At 35.8% G+C, this 14,110-nt stretch overlaps 1 protein-coding gene across 1 annotated transcript in view; it reads left to right on the top strand.

Moving 5' to 3' along the window:
• STIM2 (stromal interaction molecule 2) overlaps positions 1–13,870 on the top strand; it is a gene marked incomplete at its 3' end in the record, with an annotated part of 63,201 nt that extends 49,331 nt beyond the window's left edge. The window contains exons 7-12 of the mRNA XM_084233767.1: positions 1,229–1,396; positions 1,660–1,683; positions 2,087–2,187; positions 2,429–2,667; positions 8,985–9,249; positions 13,393–13,870. Coding sequence (XP_084089893.1) covers positions 1,229–1,396; positions 1,660–1,683; positions 2,087–2,187; positions 2,429–2,667; positions 8,985–9,249; positions 13,393–13,870 — 1,275 coding nt within the window. The remainder of the gene's footprint in view (positions 1–1,228; positions 1,397–1,659; positions 1,684–2,086; positions 2,188–2,428; positions 2,668–8,984; positions 9,250–13,392) is intronic.
• Positions 13,871–14,110: the final 240 nt, after the last annotated feature.

Genomic DNA, 14,110 nt, shown 5'->3' with positions numbered 1-14,110 from the left:
ATTTGCCAGCTATAGAGCTCCAAAAGCAAGATCTCCTTAGTTCACTTACTGTTGTGTCAGAAGGTCTTGCATGTGCATATGTCATTTCATAAATCCCATCATGTATCTTTACACATCTTTAGCTTGAGTTCTTCTACCCCAGAAGAGGTTGTTTCTTCCTTCTCTGTATTTTCTTTCCTTAAGAGTCTTCGTTCTGGACCTCCCCGGTGATTTATGGGTTGAGTCCCAGTGCTGTCACTGCTATGGCCAGAGTTCGATCCCTGGCGAGGGAGTTGACCCACATGGCACAGCAGACCTCTCCTGTCTTGCCCGCTGCTCCCCTCAGCAGTGTATTTCATTAGGTCTCTCTGTTCTGCTCTCCACTCTGTCTCTGGTGAATCTCTAAACCCACCTCCCCACCCCCCAGCACATCTGGCCTACACCCCAGTTCTTGTATGCATAAACAAATAGATAAAACATAAATAAAAATAAATCTTTTACAATATATATATATTTAATTTTTTAAAAAGTCTTTATCCTTAGCGCTTAGTACCACCTGACTCACTAAACATTTTAGTTTTCTGTTTATTGTCTGACTCCTCCAAAGGGCCACTGGAAGAAATACTTGAACATCCTTACACTAAGGACTGCACATAGTTTCGTGTGGAAATTAATCAAGTACATACTCACTCAGAAGCTAATATCTTAAAATCCATATAGGGTCTACAAATGGTGACTTGTCTATTTTTTGGCATATTAGAATCGGTGGATTAAATAGAATTGGTCAAACAGACTACAATAGGCAGATATGCTTATAACATACTTTTTCATATCTTAACTCCATAAAGAAAAAATGAATTGTGAGAAAGTATAGTCAGTTTTAGTTTGTACATGCCCTGGCCTGGATTTTCTTCCCTCTTAGTGGGTCTGGCTATTACAAAATACAAAATTAACGTTGCAACTTAAAATATGTAAAATGCCCTTCCTCTACCCTCTGACTTTATAACTTTGCTTAGTGAGTTTAAGGTGCACTTCAGCTTAGAAATGTATTATTTTAGACATTGTGATTTAAGAAGATATTTATTAATAGCATAATAAATTACTTTTGTTGTAATTTTGGAATAAAATTCATTTCTTAAAAAATATCTTTATTATCTTTTAAAAAGAGAAATTTCTCTCTCTCTCTCTCACTACTCTGTCCCACCCCTTCCTGCCTTACCCCTTTTCTCCCTACCTCCTTCCCTCCCAGGTTCGAATGGCTCTTAAAAAGGCTGAGAAAGAATTTGAACTAAGAAGCAGCTGGTCTGTTCCAGATGCCCTTCAGAAGTGGCTTCAGTTAACACATGAAGTAGAAGTACAGTACTACAATATTAAAAGACAAAATGCTGAAATGCAATTAGCTATTGCTAAGGATGAGGTACTATAATCTTCGAAAATTTACTAAATTTCCAAAGGGGTTTACGAGTTGGGATACAAAGATCTGTATCCCCAGATCTTTTTGTTATCTAAGATTCTTTTCATGAATTGGCTTATTGCATAAATTGGTTGTCATAAACTTAGGCTACAAAGTTAAATTTCTGTATTTAAAAAAATACGTACCTTTCAAAATGACCTTGATGTCATTTAGAAATCACTCCTATTATTATTATAAATGTTTTATACAGAGCTTTTTCCCTCTAGGTTGCTGCTTCATATCTGATTCAGGTTAGTAGTTACTAGAAATTAATGTCTGACTTATTAAATTGTGTGAAATAAGATTAAGTGTTAATCTGTTTCTTGTTTAAAAAAGTATAGTTTATTCACTAACACCTCCATTTGCAGTAGGGTAGAGTTAATGTTGTTCTGTTAGTTTTAATAAAAGATTCAAGTCTTCCTAAACCATAGAAATAAGGGAAACATATTCCAGAACAAAGTTTTGAATTTACTGACTAGTTTAAGAAAGCATGCTTTCTTCTTCATCTGTTTTCTTTTTTGGAAAATAGCATTGTATCTTGACTATTGATTCTCTTCTGATGTATGATTATTGATATAGTCAAAGCAAAATAAACTTTGTTTATGTATATTTTTTCCTCAAACCTAGCCTTATTTCCTGTCCTTGGGTTTCTAGGCAGAGAAAATTAAAAAGAAGAGAAGCACAGTCTTTGGGACTCTGCATGTGGCACATAGCTCCTCCCTCGATGAGGTAGACCACAAAATTCTGGAAGCAAAGTAAGAACATTATTTTTGCTGTTTACTTTCATGGTGTTAAAATGAGTAATTTGTAAATAATTTATATTTTAATTTGTCATTTAGTCATTTATAATTACAAAGTTCATATTCACCCAAAGAATGGATATTTTCTTCGTGAAATTAGTTAATTGCCATGTTCTGTCTCTGCGCTTGCCTTTTTTTCAGTGGTATGTTAAAGACTCTTTGATGCAACAACTAATTCTTATGTTTACTTTTCCAGGAAAGCTCTCTCTGAGCTGACAACTTGTTTACGAGAACGACTCTTTCGCTGGCAACAAATTGAGAAAATCTGTGGCTTTCAGATAGCCCATAACTCGGGACTGCCCAGCCTGACTTCTTCCCTTTATTCTGATCACAGCTGGGTGGTGATGCCCAGAGTCTCCATTCCACCCTATCCAATTGCTGGGGGAGTTGATGACTTAGATGAAGACACACCCCCGATAGTGTCGCAATTTCCTGGTAAGTGGTGAGTTCAACAAAGACTCTGAAATGTATGAAAAATTTTGATCATTCTTTAATTTTTGTATTTGCTGTTTGAGAATATAGATATGTGTGCGTGTACACACACACACACACAGGCAAATATCTTTTATGCTAATTCAATTCCAATGGCAGCTTAATCTGTAATGAAAAGTAAAAATTAGGAGAAGATCTCAGAAGCTAGGGTTCTAGTCCTAGTTCTGCCACAATCTAACTGTGTGACTACATTTTACTTGAGTTGCTATTTCCCACAGGAAAGTCTTTTGTTTTTTTGTTTTGCTTTTCTCATTTTCTCCTCTTACTAAAAGAGTATTATTGTGCTGTATTTAATTCATGAAGCACTGAGTCCATTTACTTTTAAACAAAATTAAACTGTGTTTATGTTTAGAAATATTTTATATACTCATTAATTAGTCTTGCATTTGACAAGTTTAAGAGCATAAAATGCAAGGATACAAAATACAAATGGGGCTCTTCCCAAAGGGAGTTTAAATATGTGGTTTTCATTGCTTTGGTACCTGCTCCATTTGAAAATTTTTCATAGCAGAGAATACATTTCAGTAGGAAGGTGAAATTTTTTAATTTTATTAATAAATTTTAGAATTTATTTAATATTTTGATTTTTTGCAAAGTTAAAGAGTTGAATTTATTAAAATGGCATGTTTTTCATATTAGAAATAATTTGAAAGACTCTTTACCTTACAGTCGTTCACATGGTTCATTTTCCCAGTCCTTGTGACCTATTTGAAAGCATGTAGAGAGAACAAGATTCCAAACAATGGACATCAGAATTTAATCATTAATAGGTTGAAATCTTACATGGAAATTTTAGTGTTTGAGGAAAATCATGATAGAAACAATTTACAGTTCAAAATTTTCTCTTCAATTGTTACAACTCTCCTGAAGTCACAACTTAGAAAGAATTCTACTTTTTAAAGATAGTTTTATGAAATAAAGTCCTAAATATACAAATGAATAGTGAGCATGTGCTTGTGGTTTATTTCTCGGTTTAATGGCAGATAGATAACACAGGCAGGGGAGGCAGCAAGAGGAGGGAGAGGACAAATTGTAAATGCAGCAAATACTGGTAGTGAGTGACCTCAGCTCGCTTGCCTCCCACTGTGAGATAGTGATGGGTCTAGCTCTGGCCAGCTGGTTAGTTTGTGATCAAATTTTGTATCCTTGAATTTTATGTTCTTAAACTTGTCAAAGGCAAGACTAATTCGTGAGTATATAATTTTGTTTGAAAATAATAGCTTTTTAAGAGGTCATTTCCTTCTTAGAATTCATAATTACTCAATATCACAAGTATGCATAAAGATGTATTCCCTAAATTCACTGGGTTTTTTTCCTCTGCCTTTTTTTTTTTTTTTTTTAAAGTAATGCTGTGCATTGAACTCTTTGGTATGGCTGTGATTGTGGTACATAGGAAAGTTTGAACTATTAAATATAAAAAAGTGCAAGCATTAATTTTAAAATTAGTTTGATATTTTAGAGATGATGTGACCAAATTTACTATCTTTACTATCTCTGAAAAATAACCCTTGCTGAAGGTTACAGTTTGAGAGCTCTGCTTCCACCTAGTGGCACAGCGGTGGCAGTAACTCTACTGAATTACAGAAGCTACTTGTTGGACTTGGTGAGGATGAAATTCTTGGCAGTAGGACTAGTGTCTAGAATAACATAAAGGCTTGTCATGATACACTCTCTTGAGCAGTTTTAAATTTTCACAATTGGTATGTGTAAATTGTGTAAGGGTGAAATAATGACAAGGAAATATACCTCTAGTGTTGAAGAACAAATTGAAAGATTGTAAAACTATACACAGAGTAATATTGTCTGTGTTTATGTGTAAAAAAAGAGAGACAAAATATCAGAGGATAAATTTGTGTGTCTAGGAAAACAGGAGAGTTGTTTTCTATTTTTTTATAGTATCTGCTGAATAGTCATAGTGGGCATATATAGTAGTAATTTATTGAAAATTTCTTATATATACAATACTAGAGCCCTTTAATATATACCATTAAACATACTATTGTTATAGGTATATAAAGCCCTTAGATGTACTTTAAAATACGGAAAATACTATGTTTACCTACCACAAAGAAACAGATGTGAACATTTTGCCTTACTCCTATTTCCTCTGAAATAAGTCATTACTGGTACAGCTAAACCCACCCTTCCCACTAACCTAAAGTTGTAATGTGTTTTGTTTTATAAATCCTGTTGTACTTTCTTTACATAAAGATATAACCTTAACCAACAGATGCAGTTGTTGTGTATTTAATTTACATAAACCCCATCAAACTGTAGGTATGGTTTTGTAACTCTTTGTTCAAATGCATGCTTTAGAAACTTCTCGTATTTACATACAGCTTGTGTATGAATTATGTATATAATTAGTTATATGGAGATTATATGATATTATTAACGGCCGTGAATTAACAGTTGACACTGTAACTGTTTGAGCTAACCACAGTATATATATTTATTTATTGTGATAATAAACCAGTTTATTAATTTTTCTACTGAGATACAGTCTTTCTGCCTTTTTCTCCTTACAAACAGTACTGCAATAAGCATCCTTTTCTGTCTTTCCTTGTACATAACTTTGAGTTTCTCTAGGTGGACACATAGAAATGGATTGCTGGGTGCATGGGAAGACAGCTCTTACTTGTTTCTGCCAAGTTGCTCTCCATATGATTCCATCACTTTGCACACCCACCATTTATAAGACTCTCTGCTTGTATCACCAATATTTGGAATAATAAGATTGTTTTGTAACTGAATAGGTGTGATATGTTGCTTACTGTTACTAATATTTTTATTTCCTTGATTACTAATGAATGGTAGAATACCATTTCTTTTGGCATTTGTCATTCATGTTTCTTCCTCTCTGAGTTGCGTGTTACTGCTGTGGAATCCCTCCACATTTCTTATTGATCTGTAAGAGTTTCTCATATATATATATATATTTTTTTTTCTGGTTATTTGAGGGTTACAGATACCATGTTATGGACTTTTTTTTTTTTTAACTGTACTGTTATTTTTCTTTATAAATCTGATTTGTGCTTATAATGTCTTTTTCAAAAAATGATAGATTGTTGTTTGAGCTCCTAAAAGTTTTACTTTAATCCCTTAGTTTTTTAGTCTGCCTGGAAGTTATTTTTGTTCTTATTGTGAGATAGCAATCTAAATATATATATATATATAAAATATATATATGTAAACAGTTATCCTATCCTCATTCCAGCTCTATCCTGCTGAGTTGGAATACTATTGCTGCTTTCCTTAGACTTACAAATGTTTCCAGGCCTGCTATTTTGTTCGACTGGTCCCATTCTGCTTTCGTTTTTATATATTGCTTTGTAGTCATTGTTGGTATTTGATAGTTGAAATATTTTTTTATTATTCAAATTCAGAATTGCTGTTACTGATCAAATGTTCTTATGACTGTTAGGATCAATTTATGGAATTCCATTCCATTGTGGAAAAGTTGCATTGGGCTTTTTACTTAGAATGCCTTTGAATTTGTAGCTTTATTTGTAAGAATTGATGCTGATAAATTCCATTTTTTGAGATTGCTTATATATCTTTAAATCCATAATTTTATTTGCATAGCTTTTGCATGCGCTTTTGCCCTTTTTTAAGTGATTAATTTCTAAGACCTTTGTAGATTTTTTTTTTGTAGTAATACATGTTACCTTTAGAGGAAATTAATACTTCATATTGCTTGTTGCTGATATATTTAAGGAAAGGTTGTTGGTGTACTGATTTTATATTTAGAAATACTGAATTCTGTTATGAGAATTTTTTGTGTGTGTGGACAGTAATAATGATTTGCTTTTTCCTTCCTTATCCTTATGTCTTAACCCCCTATTGTCCAATCTCAGCTCACCAGTAAAATGTTAAATAAAAATGGTGATTATAGGCAGTAACGATTGTCAAGAGAATGCTTCCAATATTTCACCTTGAAGTATGTTTTTTTTCTTTTAACTAAATGAAATTACATCTTCTATTTTGCTGATAATAGATTTTCATTTAAGTCAATGACTAAATTTTACCAAATTATTCTACATACTTTGAGTTGATCTCCTTTTATTTGTATTTATTTTATCAAATTATAATCTGTTTAAATAAATTCCTTTGATGTTATTAGAACTATTTTTTGTCACAATGTACTATTTTTATAATAAATTGGATTTGTTTTGGAATATTTGGAGGTTTTTACATCTTTAATTGTAAATTAGCCAATAATTTTCCTCCTCAACACTGTCTTAGATTTTGGTGTCAGGGTTACATTGGTATCATAACATAGCCATTACATTCTTTTCTACTCTTTTTTTTTTTTTGCATAGAAGAAATGTGGTATAGGCCAGAGTTGCAGAGGGGTGGAGGTGTGAGGATTCACCAGAGACAGAGTGCGGAGTAGAACAGGTGGATTTACTGAAATACACTGCTAAGAGGAGCAGCGGGCAAGACAGGAGAGGTCTGCTGTGGTATATGTGGAATCTTCCTGGCTGGATATCAAACGCAGGCCTTAGGGATGATACTGCTGAGACTTAACCCCTAGGCCACGAGGGAGGCCCCATTTTCTACTCTTATAGAGACAATATACTGTATTAGTTAAGAATTTATACTTAACTATTTTTCTCTGCTTTTTTCTCAGTTGCAGAGAGATGTTTGTTAAAATCTCTCATTTATCAACTTAAAATTGTGCTCATTTTTGTTATATAGTTTGAATCAAATTATTCAGGTTCAAACTATATATTTTGAGGTTCAGATGTAGTAGCTGTTTAACTTTTCCCTTTATAATAATATGGAGACTACTTTATGGCTAATACTTTTGCCTTTAAGTCTGTGTTATCAGATATCAAAATAGCTATAATAGATATCCTTTGATTAATGAAATGCAAAGGAAATTAATCATACATGATATAAAATAGTTAAAATAGCCTTTTCTTTCTTTCGATCAATTATAAAAAACTATTAGCCATTTTCTTCTGAATTTTACTTTTCTTCTCTGTTCCAGTATTCATCGCTAAGAATCAATGTGTATATACCACAATTAAGTTCGTTTGCTGGAGGTCCATATCTGTCCCATCACCATGCCATTGACCTGTTTTTCCTGATTTCCTCACCCTCTCCCCTTCTTTCCTTCTGGTAACCACTAATTTACTTTATAGTCCAAAAGTGTATTTTTTGTTTTTCTTAATTCTCTTGTTTATTTTCTCTATATACCACATATGGTGAAAGCTTAGTGCTTTTTCTCTGTCTGGCTTTCTTCACTGGGCATGATTCCCTCTGGGGTCGTCCATATTGTTGCATAGAGCAGGATTTCATCTTTTCTTTTTTGTTTTAATAGCCAAATGGTATTCTGTTGTGTGTATATGACACATCTTCTTTATTCAATCATCAATCAATAGGCACTTGGGTTGTTTGCAGCTCTTTGCTACCTAATGCTGCAATATATATAGGGGGTCATGTCTTTTTGAATTAGTGTTTTTGTATTTTGGGGGGTAAATACCCAAATATAGGACAATTGGATTGAATGGTGTTTCTTTTTTTAATTTCTTGACAACTCTCCACACTGCTTTCCATAATGCTGCACCCAATTATATTCCCACAAACAGTGTAATAAGGGTTTTTCCTTTCTCCACATTCTCTTCAACATGTTTCTTGTCTTTTGGAAAATAACCATTCTCATATATGTGAGGTGATAGCTCATTGCTCTAGTAATAAGTAATGATGAACAATACTTCATGTATCTCTTGACCCCTGGTGTGTCTTCTTTGGACACACTGAAATGTCTGTTCATAATGATTCTTGATTAAAAATTTTTAAGCAAACAAATTGTGAAATATCAAGGAATCTGTTGAAAATCCAGTCTATTTTTTACTTACAGTTTTCCTCTTTAGATGTTAAAATTCATACAGAGCTTTGCAACAAAGTACAAACTCCTTACAAGTAGGCCATATTGGATTTTTTAAATTTGAAGATTTGTTGTTGGGGGCAAATTTTTAGCCTTGCGGTTAATAATATCAAATGTTATATTAAAGGCTCATGTTCATGTTCACTTCTGTTTATTTTTCAGACCTGTTTTCATTTCTATTAAATGGTTGCTTCTTATTTCTTAACTTTCCTAAGAATCAGTGTAGGTATAGAGGATGGTAATAATTGTGCAGTCACCAACGAAGGTAGGTAAATGGTGACACATTCTAGCACCCGTTCTCGTGTATGTGTCTGTAGCGTGTATTCAAGGAGCAGTGGATTTCATGAGTATTTTGCTTATCCAGGGACCATGGCCAAACCCGCGGGGTCACTGGCCAGAAGCAGCAGCCTGTGTCGCTCGCGCCGCAGCATCGTGCCGGCCTCACCACAGTCTCAGCGCGCGCAGCTCCCTCTGCACGCCCCGCACTCAGCACACCCGAGGCTTGCCCAGCACACGCAGCATTCGTTGCCTTCCCCTGATCCAGACATCCTGTCAGTGTCAAGTTGCCCCGCGCTCTATCGAAATGAAGAGGAGGAGGAGGCCATTTACTTCTCCGCTGAGAAGCAATGGTATTGGCTGTGAGCAGACCACTGCCCTAGGTGTTGGGCTGGGTGGCAGTGACGCGGGGGTGGGGTAGGGTGGGGGGGGTGGCGGGTGGCAGTGATGTGGCCTGTCACTTTTTTCTCGATGCATAACAAGTTACCACAAACTTAGTGGCTTCAAACAACCCCCATTTATTAGCTCTCTGTTCTTTATGTCAGTGTCTAAGCCTATGTGGCCAGGTTCTCTGCTCATGCTTTCCCAAGTCTCAAACCAAGATGCTGGCTGCGCTGCATTCTCATCTGGGGTTTTGGAACCTCCTCAGAGTTCACTTGATTGTGTCAGCATTTGCCTGCCTGTGGCAGGGGCACAGGGCCCTTGATTCTGTCTTACTGTCAGTGGGGGCTGCTCTCAGTTCCTGCCAGCTGCTGGCTGTTCTCTCCATGTGACCTCTGTCTTCGGAGCTTGCAACAGAGAATTTCTCTTCTATCAAATCCCTTCATTGCTTTGCATCTCTCACTTTTGTCTTTGATCTCTCTCTATACCCAAATTTAAAAGACTTAGTTCAATAGAAATCTCTCAATATTAAGACTGACAGGTTTGGACCTTAATTACATGGCAAAAATCCCTTCACAGCAGCACCTATTTTAATATTTAATTGGATAAGTAGCTGAAGAAGATATGTCTATCCTGGGGCTGGGAATTTGGTGACCATCTTAGAATTCTCTCTACCACAAACATAGATATTTTGAGTATAATTGCAGTCATTACATTACACACAATTGTGGTCATTACACACAATTGACTCAAGTCTCAGAAGGTAAATTTGTCTTCCATATAGTTTTATTTGTAAAATAGAAAGGCATGAGCTTAATATGCTTGAACACAAAGAACTATCAAATACGACTGAGTTTTGAAAGTGTGTTGTCACCTAATTATTCTGTTATGTGCCAGTACTTGCTAGTAAACAAGAAGTATCAGATGCCATAGACTTCAGGAAATGCCAGCAACTGAAAGGAGAAAATTATTATTTAATCATTTCTACAAAATAGGTGTAGCGGCAGTGTATTCTCATCCACCTTAAGGACTGCAGAGTTCTGTAAGCCTGTTGCTATTAAGGATTTTTCTTTTTAAACCACATTCCTCTTTTGAAACCATATGGTATTAAGTGACAGAAAGACAGGTGTTAGTTTCTAATTTAGACACTTGGTAGCCACCTGGCCCCAAAGTCTTACTCTCTTCATGTGAAAAACAAATCAAAGGGAATGGACTGGATGCTCTAAATGATCCCTTGTTGTCTCTTGTCATGTGGTGTTTTTAGTTGACATCACCATCTAATAATCATTTTTTATATGTTATTTCACCTAGTAGAAGTAAAATTTACGATTGCCAAGTGATCGTTCATTTATAGCATATGCCTAAGGAGATAATCCAAATTTTGTGTCTTCATTGCAATGGAGATTTTGATGCAGCTTTGCTTAGTAGCACGTTATGATTAGCTTTTTTTGCATACCCTTGCAATATAAAACTGTAAAACTTGGGATTATTTGTTTTGGAACTAGAATGTTAGAACTAGAAGTAATGTTAGAGATTAATTAAATTCTCTTACTTTAACAGGAAAATTGAGACCTAAAGAACTTAATTGACTTGCCCAAGTTTGTACAGTTGATTAAATGGCAGAACCATGATAGAAATCCAGGTTTCCTAACTTAGATCAGAATTCTTTTCACACATTATTCAGATTTTGGAGACTAGTTCCTGAAATATTTTTAACGTAGCTTAGAATTTCACACACAAAGTAGCCAAAGCACATAGCAGAATATGAAGTAAACTCACTAAAATGTAACTAAATCATTTTCTCTCTCTGGAATCTGAATAGCGTCAGCAAACAGTGATCTATGCTACTCAACTTATGAACATCCACCCCAGAAGGAGGCCTTGCAGGAAAGTCCATACCTAAGATTGATTTCTGCATCTGATCATTTCTTTCTCTCTGTACTGCCTCTTCTCCTCTGTTAGCACTTCCCTTTATCAGCTCTTGAAAATTATGCAGTACATGTCACTGTGTAATATGAAACCATTCCAGGGGATTTTGTACCTCTGAAAGCTTGTAGTGTAATAAAAACAATCTTCACATGCATGTGTGAGTGAAGTACTTAGAAGTAACAATATATTCAGCAGTCTAATACATACCTAAAACATGTATGTTATGAGTAATAATAGCAGCCATAGGTCATGCAAGGATAGATTGTTCAGTTCATTCATTCTATAAATAGGAATTTAGTCTTTGCTGCGTGCTGTGCACTTGCTGTTAGCTTGAGCTGCCAAGACAAGTGAGACAATGTCCTGGCTTCATCCTCGCCAGTGGATTGTGAGCCTCTGTGCTCTGTTCTAAGCACTGTCTGCCTTGTTTTAAGCTTTCATCCTTTCCCTACTTCATTTTTTTTCTGGTTATTTTTAACTTCAACTCTCCTGTTTTGTTTCTTAACCATTTCTCTCATAGAGTGAACATTTTTTGATGTCAGGCATGGCACATTAAAAAAAATACGATATTCTTTTTCTTCAAGTCCTCATTTCATTCATTCATTACATTGATCCATCACTATTTACTAAACACCCATCGTGAGCTTGCCACTATTCCAGTGCAGATAATATAGATGTTACTAAGACTCCCTGTCCTCATTAAATTTCCTTTCTTCTGGGGAAACTGACTTATATACAAGTTCACATAAAGTATTATTGTTAGGTGTGGTAAGTTCAGGGCTGCTAAACACAGGTGAAAGGAAAAGAATGCTGTTTCAGATATGAGGGCCAAGGAGTCACCCCAAAAGGGACAACATTTGAGTAGTGACCCGAAGTGTAAGCCATGGGAGATGGAAGAGAGCGGAACTGTGAGACAGGGGACAGCAAGTGCCAAGATCCAGAGGGAGTCACAGGATTGACCTGTGAAGGGAGCAAGGAAGCCTTGGTGGAACGAGGCAGAGGATGGCAGGGTGTGCAGTGTAGGCCATTTTGGGTTAAAACCCTTTGGATTTTAATCTGAGTATGAGAAGAAAATGGAAAGTTTTGAGGAAGGTGATGATGTTACTTTGAGTTTTTTAAAACCACTTTAATGATTGTGTAGAGAAGCAAATAAGAAGGAGGAATGAAAACGGAATCAGAGAACAGGTAGTGGTTTGTTTCCACAGGAGAAAGAGGTTTGGGGAGTAGGCAGAACAGGTGAAGGGGGTCAGTTGTATGGTGTTGGCTAAAAATTTGACTTTTGGTGGTGCTCGTGATATATACAGATGTCAAACTATGCTGTATACTAAAAGTTTAATATTAATAAACTAATATTACCACAATAAAATTTTTTTAAAAAAGAAGCAGGGAGACCAATTAGGAAGCTGTTATAGTAGTGAGGTGACTTCATGGTGGTTAAGGAAAAGGGCTGGTAACAATGGGGAGGTAAGAAGTGGTGGATTTGAGGTACGTTTTGAAGGAATGAATGATAGCATTAGAGTTGAAAACCTTTTCTACTGTGTCAAAACCAGAAAAATTTCACAAAAGAATAAACCTCTGAGGATTTATTAAATGTCTATTTTTGAGAAGCCTTTTTTCATTGCCTTTCACCTCCCTTCCACTCCCCCACCTTATTGCATGCAACTCATCCCTCTTTTTTTTTTTTTTTAATTTCAGTGTACTTACATTTAGCTTGCTATATATTCCTTTTTTTCCTTTCTTAGGAAGGCACATTTCATGATTTAATGACTAAAAACTTAAAGGGCGAGGTAGTGACTAAAATTGATCTTTTCAAATATGTGAACTATATTACCTAGAAAGAAAAATACTGTTTTGAGACAAAACACAAAAGTAGCTGAAATGATAAGAAAAAATATTTGTGACAAGTAAAAAAGGTGTAACTTAAATTACCACGTTTCTTAGATGTAAGATCTCATTTTAGTTTTTGTTAAAAATTCAACATTGAGTTTTAATGTTGTGTGATTTAAAGTAGTAGTTTTCTAATTTTGTTGAAATGTGTATAGAAATTTAGCATCTGCCCACCCACCCCCTTTTAAATTTTGATAGATATGAAGCGATGGAAATTATTTAGTTAGAATTATTTAGAATGTCTGCTGGTACTTGTTAGAACACGCCAATTTAAAAGTTTTACCTTTGCCTCTGTCATGCAGGGAGGTGCCAGACACAGCTTCAGAATGTGACTCCTTAAATTCTTCCATTGGAAGGAAACAGTCTCCTCCTTCGAGCCTTGAGATATACCAAACGTTGTCTCCTCGAAAGATATCAAGAGATGAGCTCTCCCTCGAGGATTCGTCCAGAGGAGACTCCCCCATCACCGCAGATGTCTCTCGGGGCTCTCCTGACTGCGCGGGCCTGACAGAAACCAAGAGCATGATATTTAGTCCCGCGAGCAAAGTGTACAATGGCATCTTGGAGAAATCCTGTAGCATGAACCAGCTTTCCAGTGGCATCCCGGTGCCAAAAGCTCGCCACACGTCTTGTTCCTCAGCTGGCAATGAGGGCAAACCAGCTCAGGAAGCCCCAAATGTTGCCCGGATAAGCAGCATCCCGCATGACCTTTGTCATAATGGAGAGAAAAGCAAAAAGCCATCAAAAATTAAAAGCCTTTTTAAGAAGAAGTCTAAGTGAACTGACTTGACTTGATGGAGAGTCCCTTCAAGTGGCATCTTTAAACTTTTATCTCCTACCCTCCAAACCCTCTGTTGTTTTAATTTTAGGAATGTAACTCCTGTGGGGCTTTCCAGACTGGATGCCATAGTGGAATGTCCCTAAGGGCAACTGTCTACTGTCTGCTTATTTAAATGACTCTATAATCAGTTCGTCAAGCCAGTTATTACTGAAAAATCATTAAGAGATGAGACAGTTTAC

This window comes from Talpa europaea (assembly GCF_964194135.1).
Source record: "Talpa europaea genome assembly, chromosome: 5".
Lineage (NCBI taxonomy): Eukaryota > Metazoa > Chordata > Mammalia > Eulipotyphla > Talpidae > Talpa > Talpa europaea.
Note: the sequence above shows the minus strand (reverse complement) of the source record. Positions and strands in the feature narration are given on the sequence as shown.